The sequence below is a fragment of the Lampetra planeri genome, chromosome 62, assembly GCF_965212315.1.
Source record: "Lampetra planeri chromosome 62, kcLamPlan1.2.h2, whole genome shotgun sequence".
NCBI lineage: Eukaryota > Metazoa > Chordata > Hyperoartia > Petromyzontiformes > Petromyzontidae > Lampetra > Lampetra planeri.
The window spans coordinates 4,603,554-4,618,609 of NC_136168.1; the positions used below are offsets into that span (position 1 = coordinate 4,603,554).

The window sequence follows — 15,056 nt, forward strand, 5'->3', positions numbered from 1 at the left end:
TGACGTCTTGCTCATTTATTTTGTAACTCGTAATCTCCACAGCAACATCAAGTGCTCGTCACAAGCCCAATGTACAAAAAAAACCGTTACTTTTGTGCAGTCATTGGTGACCGGGCTGAGACCATCAACAACAACAACATCAATAACTTAGCATTCGTAACAGCGCTTGCCCCAAACACCTCCGCAACTCCTATCGCTTTACTTCAGACCTCCACAAAGTGCACGGGACCCCCCCCCCCCCCCCCCCCCAGCAAAACAAACCCTCGCCTCCTAGGAAAACGAATCATTTTCCCCGTGTGCCTAGCGCACCGCAGGGTAGCCAGCCATGCCCCTCGCCTGGCACAGGGAGCACAGCGAGCTGTCGGATGACAGTCAAACCGTCGTTAGATTTCTCAGGAATCACAGGAGGTGGAATGCAGTCAAACTAAGTGCAGGAGGCCAACAGAGAGCGATGGGTGGCCAGGCCGAGACCACAGACTCCACACGCAACGCCGGAGAAGACCTCGGCAGCCCCAAAGCCCACCCGGTCCACATCAGTCAACCCCAACATTGAAAAAAAACTTCTCCGGGACCAGCAGGTGTGTGGGGGGCTTACTTACAGCCCCCCACGGGGCGGCCACGTGGGAGCATATCACTAGTCCCGCTTCTCCCGCTTCTCCCGCTCCTGCCGCCGCCTTTCGCGCCGCCGCTCCTTCCACTTCTGGATGATCGTTCCGCCCGTGAAGCCGATGAGGCTTCCGCTGATGGCGGCCGCGATGGCGGCCACTTTGAGTCCGGTGAGAAAGCCGAGGGGACCGGCCACGACGCCGCCGATGAGAGCCCCGGCCATGGGCCACGCCGCCACCTGCGCCGCGGGAGAACCAACGTCAGCTGCCGGCGGTGATGCCATCGGCGCCACGGATACCCCCATTTACTCTCAGGAGAAACCGTGTACTCGCGCAGACACCCGCGGAGGATCAGACACCCACGCACCCCAGCACCCCAGCAGGGACCCGATAAATGTATGCCCCCCAAGTGGCGACGCACCATAGCCAGGTCCCGCACGCTGTCGACCTCGCCGCTCCGCCCGGGCCGGCCCGCTCCCTCTGTGCCACCGCCACCGCCAGCTCTTCTCCTCAAGATTCCCTGGGTGTTGGGGGCAGGGGTGGGTGAAGGGGGCGTTGGAGGAACACGGGTGGGGGGGGGTGACGGGGGGAGGGTAGATCAAATGTGTTAAGACGATGGCCTGAGGCTATTCAAACGGTTAGAGTGGCTGGGTGGGCGCGAGTTCGTGAATTCGGTGGATGGGTGGTTGAGTTGAGAGGGTGGGTGGGTGAGAGTATAAATAGCACACCACCGCACAGCTGTGCTGCTCAGACAGCTGGGATCCAGGACTCCCCATCCACATGCCGTGCGCGCCATGCCACGACCACCGCCGCCACACACTGCGCGTACAACATGCTCAGCCTTGTCTAGACCACAAACTCCACCAGAGCTCGTGTGTGGCCATCCCTTCGGGCATGCCAGTACAGGCTCCTTGGCTGGGATATTCAATGGTTGCGGCCTTCATTAGGTGCTGGCTAACAGCACTTGCCCCAACAGTCTGTTGAGGCTATACGGGGGACCTTTATCTTTGTGTGTAAACTCACCGATGGCAGACGGACTTCCTTGTCGTGAAGCATCTCCAAGAGCTCCTCCAAATCCTGCCAAAGATGAAACCCCAAAACACACACACACACGAGCACCGGTCAGACAGCGCGCGATCGTCTCCACGGTTGCGGATCACAGGAGGCCCAAAAGCAGAAGACGCCAAGTGGCCAGCAACAAACAGCACTGGAGTTGTAAAAGGAGACGAGAGTTATTTACAGGTTCCTTGAATTGAGCGACGGTTTTTTTTATTGAGAGCTTGGGGGGGAAAGACGATGATGATGGGAGGGAATGTGTAGAGTGGAGCAGTGTGAGGGCAAGGGGTGGGAAGAGAAGGGAGGTTTGACCTGCAGTGTGGTGGTTAAGCAAGCGTGTGGGTGTGCGAATGTTGTAATCTGCAGTGTGGTGGTTGAGCGAGCAGGTGGGTGAGCGAGCGGGTGGGTGGGTGAGCGGGTGGGTGAGTGAGCGAGCGGGCGGGGCGAGCGAGTGGGGTGGGCGAGCGGGTGGGTATGCGAGCGGGTGGGTGAGAGAGCGGGTGGGTGAGCGAGCGGGTGTGGAAGTGGGTGGGTGAGCGAGCGGGTGTGCAAGTGGGTGGGTGAGCGAGCGGGTGGGTGTGCGAGCGGGTGGGTGAGCGAGCGGGTGGGTGTGCGAGCGGGTGGGTGAGCGAGCGGGTGGGTGAGCGAGCGTGTGGGTGGGTGGGTGAGCGAGCGGGTGGGTGAGCGAGCGGGTGGGTGAGCGAGCGGGTGGGTGAGTGAGCGGGTGGGTGTGCGAGTAAGCGAGTGGGTGGGTGTGCGAGGTGAGCGAGCGGGTGGGTGTGCGAGCGGGTGGGTGAGTGAGTGGGTGGGTGTGCGAGTGAGCGAGCGGGTGGGTGTGCGAGCGGGTGGGTGAGTGAGCGGGTGGGTGTGCGAGTAAGCGAGTGGGTGGGTGTGCGAGTGAGCGAGCGGGGTGGGTGTGCGAGTGAGCGAGCGGGTGGGTGTGCGAGTGAGCGAGCGGGTGGGTGTGCAAGTGAGCGAGCGAGCGTTGTAACCTGCAGTGTGGTGGTTAAGCGAGCGAGTGGGCGAGTGCCGTTTTGTCAACGAGCGGGTAGTTGAGCGAGTTAAGCGAGCCTCTTGCTACGAGTCACGTGAGAGGGCTTCTGGGAGCCAGGCGACGCAGATTCCTCACCAGCCGCAGAGTGGTCCAAGACTCCGACGCGGCGTGGCCCCGTGGCCTCTCGGGCAGGGGCGGCCTCGGAGCGTCGCCCTCCTCCCTGGGCCCCGACTCGAACAGCGACACTGGGTTTTCTTTAACTGAAGACAACTTACAATTAGCATTGCGATTTTGGAAATGTACACAACTGTTATTGAGCAGGTGAAGACTTATAAACGACGGGGGCAGCAGGGAGGCGTAGTGTTGATACTCGCGGCCCAGTCAAGAGGCGCTGGGTTCGATTCCCTACTTGGGCGCATTTATACGTGGAGTTCATGTTCTTCCCCTGTTCTGCGTGGGTTTTCTACCATAGATTAAAAAAGACACACAAAAACAAAACTGGTGTTTTGACTTAAAACTTTCGTGACTGCAGGAATTCATATTCTTGGTTCTTTCGGTAAAGTCACGTAAATAGAGAACAAAAAAATGTAATAGAAATAAAATAAATCAAATTGAAAATAATAAATGCAAAAAACCCACAATAAAAATGTTAAAATTTAAATAAAATTAAAAATAAATGTAATTTTTTTTTTTAAATGTACCATTTACATTTTATTTTACTATCTTTATTGTGGGTTTTTTCCTTTTATTATAAAAAAAAAAATGCTAATTTCTTATTTGAATTTTATATATTTTTTGTATTTAAATTTTTTATATATATTTTGTTTTCTATTTACGCGACTTTACCGACAGAACCAAAAATATAACTGGCGTTGCCTAAAACATTCCAAAATTACTGAATCTGGGATCACACAACAGCAACATTCCACTCTCCTGCAAAAAACCGTATGGGAGACCGAGGCTTTCTAGATAAACAAGCAAAGCAATAATAATAATTAATAATGATCCCGACAGTAACACGGAGACTGTTTGCTGCGTGCAGCAGTGGGCGGGGGCAGCACAAGCTCGGCTTCTGCGGTGCGAACACAACGATGGCGCTTCTTCCCGAGCCATGCCGGACCCGGCTCAGCCCCAAGTGCGGTGAGCGATCGAACCCAGTGGGAAAGGGCTGTGGGGCACAGGCGTCACCACCCCCCCCCCCCGCCGCTGACGCACACTCAGTGGGGAGGCTTCGCGGTCCCAGCTGCTCCGTGGCAGCCGAGCAGGAGAAGGAACGCCGCTCCGTGTGGCCGGCAAAGTCGTCGCTGGGCGAGGGGCAGCTGGTGATCATGCGCTCTCCCGCCGACGACGGCTGCCGTCCCCCCCCATCGGCGCCGCTCCCCGCTCCGCAGAAACCTGCGTAGGTCACGACAGCGCCGCCGCCCGCCGCGATGATCGATTACACTGGTCACACTTTTTCTGGCATAAGGTATTCCAACGGTTTTAAGGTAATTTTGGTGGTGCTGATTCCAAATCTGGCATCAGTTTTTGTCTATCACATCAGGTTTTTGAGATATCAAATATTGCATTTTCAATAAAAACTGCAGAAGACAAATATTAAATAAATGTGGATATCTACATAAAATGATATTATAAACACACCATCCTAAAAATACAGCACCATATTTTAACACTAAAGCAGTCACTGACTCGCAACAACTTGCAATCATAAGTGACAGAGTTAATTTAGGGTAAAATCAATGAAAATGGGGTATGCCGATAGCATAAAAATGAGATCAGATTTGGAATCAGCACCCTGAAATTAGTCTAAAACAGCTGCAAAAGTCCAGGCCAAAAAAAAAAATGTGTTTTTTTTGATAATTGGTTTTTTACCCTTCTATCTGGCAACAAAACGGACCTATTTTTTACAAGGAGTCATGTTTGCATAGACCACAATACCTGCAGCCATAATGCAAACAAAAAACATAACTATGATAATATATACACTGTCCTTGAAGTTGATTGGTCCACACTCGAGACAGCTTTCCTTAGAGGACAGTGCATATATTATCAGAGTTGTTTTTTTTTGCATTATGGCTGCAGGTATTGTGGTCTATGCAAACATGACTCCTTGTAAAAAAATGTGTCAGTTTTCTTGCCACATAGAAGGGTAAAAAAACTATTATCATATTTTTTACTGGCAAATGAGGTTCCAATGGTGTTTTTTTTGTTGACCAGTGTCATCCGGCTCCAGCTCAGACCCGGTGTTTGCGGTCGATGACGTGGCCGCCCCCACAAGTCATGCCTCCCGAAGGTGGGAAACCCCCGACGAGCCACACCCAGCCCGACGCGGTTGATGATACCGCCGAGCCTCGCCCATCGCCTCCCGTCCAGCGGCACACATAGGAACAGAGGCGAGGCACGCCTCCCCTATTCTCGTGTTATCCGACCCGCAGCAAAACACTCTCAGCCAAGCGCACCGTGGGGCGAGAAACGCCGTGTAAACCGAGGTGGGCCAGAGGTCGCAAACGGGTTTTGATTCCTCACCCGTACCCGGCCGCACCAGGGTCGCAAACGGGTACCCGTACCCGTATCCGGCCGTACCCGTACCCTACCCGTACCCGGCCGGGTACGAGTAGGGTACGGGTATCGGGTACCTGATTGCGACCTCTGGGATAAAGCCACGTTGCAGGCGCGGGTGGGTTGATTCTAGGAACTTGAATTGTGAGAAGAGACAAGACGTTGGGAAATGAGTGACAAACGGTGACTCACCAGTGACTCACGGCCTACCCGTACCCGGCCGCACCAGGGTCGCAAACGGGTACCCGTACCCGGCCGGGTACGGGTAGCCAGGTATCGGGTAAGGTACGGGTATCGGGTACCCGATTGCGACCTCTGAGGTGGGCTCAGACCGGTGCTCACCGGGGACCCCTCCCCCCCCCAGGCCCAGCAGGAGGGTGACGGTGAGCCGGGCCTCGCGCCGCGCGGGCCGCACCGTCCGCTCGAACACCAGCCCGTCGCCCGGCACCACCAGCTCCCGCAGCTTCTCCACCTCCCGTACGTTCATCAGCAGTTGCTGCGACACGCCGCGCGCACGCACACAGACGATGACGACGGGGGTTTTTTCCCGCTGTCGTCAATTTCTCCATTTACCTTCTTGGTTCTTTCGGTAAAGTCACGTAGAAGGGAAATAATAAAATAATACAAATAAAACATAATAAAATAAATCTCACGACGTTTCGGCCACAACGCAAGCAGCCGTCCTCAGGTGAAGACCAGGTCTGTCGGGGAGACAGCATCTGAATCACTCAGGGAGACAGCGTCTGAATCATTCAGACGCCGTCTCCCTGACAGACCTGGTCTTCACCCGAGGACGGCTGCTTGCGTTGTGGCCGAAACGTCGTGAGATTTATTTTATTATTCATCATTATTTTATTATTTCCCTTCTACGTGACTTTACCGAAAGAACCAAGAAGATGAATCCCTGCAGTCACGAAAGCTTTAAATCGAAATTTCTCCATTTACGTTCTTTCATCCCCCCCCACCGCCGCCGCCCCACAAAGTTTATCCCGATTAGGCAGCTGCCACATTGGGGGTCAAGGTTCAGCGCACTGGACTTGCAATCCAGGGGCTTCCGTTTTAAATCCATCTCCCGGCAAAGCAATTGAAACAACGGTGCGGGTTTCTTAAATCCCCCACCCCCCCACGGCTTCTTAAATTTGTGCAACCGCAGTCTGTGATCACGTGCGGTGGGGTGAAAGTGCGGGGACGCAAACCCTCTTCCAACACACGTCTGGTCGGCGTGGAAGAGGAGACAAAATATCATGTATTGTGGAGGCCCCCTTCCACCAGCGGTGGATAGATCGTGGCCGGTGACAACGACGACGCTGCGTTCTCACCTGCACCGTGCGCCGAGCGTTCACCTGCTCCTGGTGAAGCCGGTCCCACTCGCACAGACGGCACAGCTGCACTCGGCACGCGGGGCAAAGGTCACGGTCAACGGGTCTTCGCGGTCAAGAGGCCAAAGGGTTCTTGTTAAAGTTGTGGGTTATGGTTTCGATTTAAAGCTTTCGTGACTGCAGGGATTCATCTTCTTGGTTCTTTCGATAAAGTCAAGTAGAATGGATATAATAAAATAATAAAATAAAACATAATCAAATTATTCTATTTTATTATGTTTATTATGGGAGACGCTGTCTCCCCGACAGACCTGGTCTTCACCTGAGGACGGCAGCTTGCGTTGTGGCCGAAACGTCGTGAGAATTATTTTATTATGTTTTATTTTATTATTTTATTATTTCCATTCTACGTGACTTTACCGAAAGAACCAAAAAGTTGTGGGTTATGATTGAGCGCAGGGGGTTGGGGGGGGTCGGTGGGGCACCCTCTCCACGTTGAGCCGGTGCTTGTCGAGGCGCTGTGCGTCGGTGGGGATGGCCACCTTCACGAACTTCTGCAGCAGCGGCTCGAGGCGCGGGAACGGAACGCTCGGAGGCGCGGACGGAGCGGGGCACTCGGCGGCCATCGCGACGCGCTGGAGGGGGGCGGACCGCAAGGATCGGGGGCACAGAGACAGAAACACGGTCACTTTCGGGACAAGCGCTGATCGCGAGTGGCGCCTACCAGAGGTCGCAACCGGGTACCCGATACCCGTACCCTACCCGATACCCGGCTACCCGTACCCGGCCAGGTACGGGTAGCCGTTTGCGACCCTGGTGCGGCCGGGTACGGGTACGGGTAGGATACGGCTACCTGTACCCGGCCGGGTACCGGTACGGGTACCCATTTGCGACCCTGGTGCGGCCAGGTACGGGTACGGGTAAGGAATCAAAACCCGTTTGCGACCTCTGGCGCCTACGAAGGCCGGCATGGCACATGGCGGGGTGGGTGGTCGGCACCAATCACGGCCCAGCTTTGGCTCTCAAGTGGCAAAGTTTGCGCATCGCAGCGGGCACACATTCGAGGCCGAGGCGACCAAGGGGAGGCTCTCGAACCAGTTCAGTTGGTGGCCGTGATTGGGAATCAAACTCTGGTCGCGCCGGGGTTCGAAGCGCACCGCGCTAACCAATACGCTGCCGTTCCCCCGCGAAGCACACACGGACACCCAACCCATTCGTCACGTGCTGTTCTGGGGGTGGGGGACAGGGCTCGGCGCAGGCTCCCTCGGGTTAATGGGTTCACATCGGGTAACAGTCGTTAATAGTGGCCGGGCGCCGCTAATGAGTTGAGTGATAGGTTCAGGCAGCGGAGCGAGGGAGGCAGCATTACCATAGTGGGGAGGGTGGTGGGGGGGGGGCTCGTGTAGGATGTTCAGCAGCGTGCGGAGGTAAAGGTGCAGCCCTGCAATTGCTCCCTCGTGCCACCGAGTACCCACACTTTAACCCCACCACGTGCGGCTTGCCGATCGACCGCACCTGTGAACGCCGATAAATTATAATTCCAGAAACGAAGAGGCGGGAACAAAATCGATAGGCCGGTGAAGGGCACATTCATCTTTTCTTTTCCTTCCACATTATACTCCGTGTTGCAATCAACGCTCGTATGTTTTGTTTTTATCCCCCAAATTATATATCCCGATTGTGCCATCGGTGTTGTCAACAGGGAACTGGAAAGGCCCAATCATGTGGGGTTATCTCTACCACCCCCCTCCCCAAGCAAGGGGTGAGAGTAAATGACCCTATCATTGCGGCAGAAAGTCACCCAACACGTTGCTCATGACCAGGTTGGCGGTAAATGCGCAAAACAAAGACAAAGATCCCCCGTATAGCCCAACAGACTGTTGGGGCAAGTGCTGTTAGCGATCTTGATTTGAAGCTTTCGCGACTGCAGGAGTCGTCGTGATTTATTTTATTTGATACCTACGTTACCTTACCGAAAGAACCAAAGAGTAAAGACAAAGATCCCCCGTATAGCCCGACAGACTGTAGGGGCAAGTGCTGTTCGCGAGCACCTATGAAGGCCAGAATGGTACACGAGGGGGTGGGTGGCCAGCACCACGCCCGACCGCCTTTGTCTCCCCAGTGGCGATGTTTACACACCACACCGGGTACTCATTTGAGACCGAGACGACCTAGAGGAGGCCCAGGACCGGTTCAGATAATCGTCACTGGTGTTGGCCGTGAGCGGGAATCGAACCCGGGTCGCCGGGTTCATAGCGCAGCGCGCTAACCGCTACACCACCGCTCCCCAAGAGACACACACACACAGAACACATATTAGCGATTGGCAGCACCGGATGAAAGCCGGAACGGCACAACAAGAGGATGGGGGGGGGGGAACAGCACCACGCCCGACCGCCTTTACGCGAACGCACACACGCACACAATGAAAACAGCGAGTCAGCAATGCAATCTTCACGTGGATTTAACACCCACGGCTTTACAACTCCGACACACGGAGTTAACAGAAACACGCGGCCGTTGACCTCACGAACCGGCTCTCACCTCGCGCGTGAAACTCCACCTCATCCACCGACGGTCACACGTCTTACCCTCTCGCCTCCTTGGCCTCGGCACCGGATTCAACTTTGGAATTCCCCTCCCATCGTCCGTCTCTCTCGCTCTCTCTCTCTCTCGCCCCATGTTGCTATACACAGGGGCCGTCCATAAATGACGTCACGCGATTTTGGACGATTTTTGACCCCCCCCCCTCGTCACATGGCGTCACAAAAAGTCAGACCCCCCCCCCCTCAAATATGACGTCACAAAGATCTGCCCCCCCCCAAAAAAACATGCTTCAAATCGCTTTAAACTATCGTCATTGTAGTGCGTATTTAAGGTGGCGCTGCACTCTGATGTTGTAGTAGAAAACATTTATTAAAAAGTCTATTTAATGAAGTAGAACGTGTTGTCTATATTTATTGAAAGTTGCGCATTTTGATGTGACGTCATTTCTCAATCCCCCCCTAGGTGCGTGACGTCATTTATGGACGGCCCCACAGTACGTGTTCGATTCTCAACTAGGATTATTGTTGTTGTTTTTGTTTTAACCAGACAAGCGGGCAAGAGACCTGGATGAGCGAGTCTCATTAAGCACAGTGCGACCTGGGGGTCAACAATCATGACATACGCGATAACAAAGTCCAGTACACCCTTGTTAATTTGACACATGGGGAGGGGGGGCTCTGGCCTCGACGAATCATTCAATATTCCGAATTATGTACAATGGTGCTCCCCAGTGTCTCCTGCTCCAAACACATTCCTGCGGAGGGAGCTGGTAGGAACGTTGGGTTGCTCGGTCAATGGCCAGGGTCAACGGCGGCGTGGTGTATTCCGCAAATGTGCCCGACTGTGAGGGCGGGCACAGGCCGGCGTGAGTAGGTTAAACGTTGAGTTTTATAAGGGCACCACGGGGTGACCAGCCCCTCCTCACCCAGCCCCACCCCTTCCCAGCCCCACCCAGCCCCACCCAGCCCCACCCTCCCCACCCAGCCCCACCCTCCCCACCCAGCCCCTCCGCACCCAGCCCCTCCCCACCCTCGCCACCCAGCCCCTCCCCACCCAGCCCCACCCTCCCCACCCAGCCCCTCCCCACCCTCCGCACCTGGCCCCAATCCCCACCCAGCCCCTCCCTGCACGACGGACGGACACAATAATCCCGTGGGCTGGTGTAACCAGGAGGTTCCTACCAGTATAAAATAGTAATACTGTAGTATATGCTCAAAGCGCAATTACGATTGATCAAATACTGAAATAACGAGATTTTACTATACAGTTACTGTACAGCAATTAAACGAATATAAATTGGAGCAGAGACGACCAACTGTATACATGACAGCCAACACAGAAGATATATAATCTAAACATAGCTTCATTTTTAATTAGACGTATTTCCAAACAACGTTTAAAGCCCCCACACAGAACCATCAAGATTAATAAATACAGATAGTCTCCGAGTAACGACGGCCCGACTTACGATATTTCGATCTTACGATGGCGATACAAAATGCGTGTTAAAAAAATGTTCATTGCCGATAGGATTGTTTCCTGAAAAAACGTTCTGTTAAATTACAGTTCATATAGGTAGACTAAGGATTTGCCTTGTTTTTTTAACTTGACATTTTACTGTGCAATACAGTATTGTAATTAATAACTACATACAGGATTAGGTTTATACAGCACGGTACTGTAAATTGCTCTGTTTTTGTTAAATTATCACCATTCTTTAAGACTCCTGGGTAGGCTAGGCCATCTTCGACTTACGATATTTTTGACTTACGATGATGGGGTCGTCGTAACGCATCTCCGTCGTAAGTCGAGGACTGCCTGATTTCACGGGGAATTCGGACGGTAGATATTGCGCGAACATGATTCAACAGCCGAGCATAGACAGTCAAACGCACAAATACTCTACTCTGATATCAACGATTAATAGTGGACCACAACACAGGTTTTTTTTGGGTTCGATTGCATAAATGTGTCGTTAAGGGGCCCGTCCATAAATGACGTCACGCGATTTTGGACGATTTTTGACCCCCCGCCCCCGTTCGTCACATGGCGTCACAAAAAGTCAGACCCCCTCCTCAAATATGACGTCACAAAGCTCTGCCCCCCCTCCCCAAAAAATAAAGCATGCTTCAAATCGCTTTAAACTATTGTCATTGTAGTGCGTATTTGATGTAGCGCTGCACTCTGATGTTGTAGGAGAAAACATTTATCAAAAAGTCTATTTAATTAAGTAGAACGTGTTGTCTATATTTATTTAAAGTTGCGCATTTTGATGTGACGTCACATTTCTCACCCCCCCCCCCCCTCGTCACACATCGTCACAAATGTGACACCCCCCCCCCCCAATAGGTGCGTGACGTCATTTATGGACGGCCCCTAAACCCGCCACCACACCTGTATTATGGACGATATTGGTCGCGAAAAGCTACGTGTTAAAATCATCAACAGTGCTTTGTCACTGGCCGTTGTCTGTGACTTTGTTCGATAATCTAAATTTTAATAAAATATACGCACTGCACGTGAAATGTTTTATTAATCAGCTGCTGCCGCCGTTTAAAACCTGAGCCACAGATCCGATGCTTTCTAAAACTGCGCATTCGTTTACGAGCAGCTCTACCAAAACAACAATAACAACAACTTAATAACAAAACAATTACAAATTACTGCCACGTGAAACATCCACACGGAGCGGAGAATTAAATTGCCTGCCGAGGCCTATCTAGACATCGTGCGGGAAGCCTGCCACACTTGCCTGAATTCGCTACCGAGGAGGGCTCGAGGACTCCGGCGGGACGCGGTAGAAGCGAGGGGGTCGGGGTTATAATAATCTGAGGGGGTAGAGAGCGGGGGGAAAAAAACAACTAGACAGACGACGTAGGCGGCTTCGCCAGCCGATGGAGGACGGGGGGAGCGAGCAGGCAGTCAGCGGGCCCGGTTCTAAGCCGGTCGGACGAGTCTTTAACGTGCCCTGCTTTACCGATGGGCACAGACGACGTCACGCCTCTCAGCCGTGCATCGAGTGCGTTGTGCGTGATGACGTCACGGAGCAGGTGTGGTTTGCGGATGACGTCATTTCTCCGCAGGCTCGTTCATTCAATGCAATTGGGAAAATAAAATAGAAAACCTGTATCCGTATGTTCTCGATTGTAACGCGCACTCGATCGTTCGTTTACACCTAAAAAGTTGGGGGCCGAGTGCTTGTCTCTTATAACCCACGGGATGTTTGCGCACGGCTGTGACAGAGAGCGAAAGAGAAATTGTGTAATTGCTACGTTTATATTTTTGGGGAGGGCCACGTGTTTTTTTTTTCCTATCTTCTGATACGTACAATACGGTCATGGCAGAGATGGACAAATGACAAATTGCATTGATCAAGAGGCGCGGGAGAAATCAACCGAGGCGCCTGCGGATTCGATGCAAATTGATTGCGGGTTGTGTGGTTTAGACGGCCGATTACAAATAAACCACGGTGGAGTTATAGAACGGAGAAACACATTGCCCAGGTCCGGTGCCGGATTATCGTAGGAGCAAAAGTAGCTACATATGTAGTAGCTACTACATAGTTACTACATATGTACATGTATATATAGCTACTACATGTGCAGTAGCTATATATACATATGTAGCTACTTTTGCTCCTACGATAATCCAGCACTACTTTAAAGGGCCCCGCGCTAAATGCTTTCAAGCTATCAATTCCGGTTAAGTGATTCTGCACTTGCTCTATTACTATAGTACTATACCGCCTTCGACTTTTATGAACGACTGGTTGTTTAAAGTTAGCGATTTGTCGTATTATCTGGCCGTATAGCAACTTAAAAAATACAATTACTTTACTATGCAAGTTAAAAATGTGTAGGCTTTGGGTCTTTCGGTAAAGTCACGTAGATAGGTTCAAAGAAAATAACAAGAACATAACAAAAAAAAATAACAATTGTTTTTTATATAACTTTATATCATTTTTATATAATAAATGTTATTTAATTTTGTTATTTTCTTTGAACCTATCTACGTGACTTTACCGAAATGCCCAAAGAATACGAATTCCTGCAGTCACGAAAGCTTTAAGTCAAGATTTTAAAATGTTTCTAGATTTGAAGCTTTAGTGACTGGAAGGATTCATACTCTTAGTTTTTTCGGTAAAGTCACGTAGGTAAAAAATGAAATAAAAATTAATAAAGGTAATAATATTATTATTTTATTTCTATTATTACTTTTATTCATTATAATTTCATTTTTTACCTACGTGACTTTACCGAAAAAACTAAGAGATTAAAAAATGTGTTTGAATTTGTGTGTTTTTTTATGTAGGGCCCCTTTCTAACATCTGCTACAGGCCCCGTGTTAGCTTAGTCCGGCACTGCTTAGGTCACGTGTGCTGGGGTAAAGTGTGGGTACTGCCACCTCTTCCAGGACGTATGGCCAAGTGGAAGAGTAGGCCAAATACAACTCGAGCGCTTCCCTTCCAGCGGTGACTCCTTCCGCCAGCAATGCCGTGAGCGAGCACTTGCAGGGCTGCGCCTGTGGCTGCATTTTGCCATTGTTATCAGCCATGGCCAATCCATATTCTTAGGTTTTTTCGATAAAGTCACGTAGGTAAAAAAATAAAATTAAAATTAATAAAAGTTAAATAAAAATAAAATAAAAATCACGACGTTTCGGAGGCAACACAAGCTTCCGTCTTCAGGTGGAACCGTCACAGCACGATAGCTGTATCAAGTAAATGAGAAATTCCAAGGGATACTACCCCGTATTTACTTGATACAGCTATCGTGCTGTGACGCTTCCACCTGAAGACGGAAGCTTGTGTTGCCTCCGAAACGTCGTGATTTTTATTTTATTTTACTTTTATTAATTTAAATGTTTTACCTACGTGACTTTACCGAAAAAAACCTAAGAATGTGAATACTTGCAGTCACGAAAGCTTCAAATCTAGAATTAATGGCCAATCCACTGCTGGCTTGAAGGCCGTGTGGTTGACGGGATATGTAACAACACATTTGTATAGATGGTGGGGGGGGAGTGTAGGCGGAGGGACAGCCACGATGGGAAGGAAGTGCATTGTCCATTCATGAACACGTGGGTGGTGTAAGTGGCTGTGTGTGTGGTAGGGTGTGTGATGGGGAGTGTGGTGGGGTGTGTGGTGGAGGTGGGGGCGGCACGCGGATGTTGCCACTTGACTTGCAGGGCAGAGCGAACCGGTTCGACTCCATCTCCTAGCAATCGATCAACTTTCTCCAATCACCCCACCACCCATCCCACCGCCACCCCGTAATCCAGGGGTCGGAAACCGAAATAGGAAGAGATTTTATTTCGATTTAAAGCTTTCGTGACTGCAGGGATTCATATTATTGGTTCTTTCGGTAAAGTCACGTAGAAGGGAAATACTAAAATAATAAAATAAAACAATACAATTATCACGACGTTTCGATTGCAACACAAGCAATCATCACACCTGATGATGATGCTCATCATCACACCTGATGATGATTGCTTGCGTTGCAATCGAAACGTCGTGAGAATTTTATTGTTTTATTTGTATTATTTTATTGTTTTATTTTTATTACTTTATTTTTTCCCTTCTACTTGACTTTACCGAAAGAACCAAGAATATAATAGGAAGAGACTTTTTTTTTGGCACTCGGTTAAATAAAAACTCAATAGATCATAAGTAACGTCGCGAAAACAGCTCCTGGAGGAGCCGCAAGTTTGCCGACCAGCCCGTGGAGAGCGATTAGCGTGTGAGAGTGCGAGTGTGAGAGTGCGTGAGTGTGAGAGTGAGTGAGTGTGAGAGTGAGTGTGAGAGAGTGAGTGTGAGAGTGCGAGTGTGAGAGAGTGAGTGTGAGAGAGTGTGAGTGTGAGAGAGTGAGTGTGAGAGAGTGAGTGTGAGAGAGTGAGTGTGAGAGAGTGTGAGTGTGAGAGAGTGAGTGTGAGAGAGTGAGTGTGAGAGAGTGAGTGTGAGAGTGTGAGTGTGAG

The 15,056-nt window shown here is 51.0% G+C and overlaps 1 protein-coding gene across 1 annotated transcript; it reads right to left on the reverse strand.

The window, feature by feature from the left end:
• Nucleotides 1-12,161, reverse strand: LOC144736713 (syntaxin-17-like). The gene is made up of 9 exons (XM_078619340.1): nucleotides 11,833-12,161; nucleotides 7,019-7,168; nucleotides 6,534-6,599; nucleotides 5,557-5,710; nucleotides 3,871-4,050; nucleotides 2,791-2,915; nucleotides 1,629-1,682; nucleotides 1,027-1,125; nucleotides 1-844 (listed from the first exon to the last, which is right to left on the reverse strand). The coding sequence occupies exons 2-9, from the start codon at nucleotides 7,157-7,159 to the stop codon at nucleotides 635-637; spliced, it is 1,029 nt and encodes a 342-aa protein (XP_078475466.1). The 5' UTR covers nucleotides 7,160-7,168; nucleotides 11,833-12,161; the 3' UTR covers nucleotides 1-634.
• Between the last annotated feature and the right edge of the window lie 2,895 nt (nucleotides 12,162-15,056).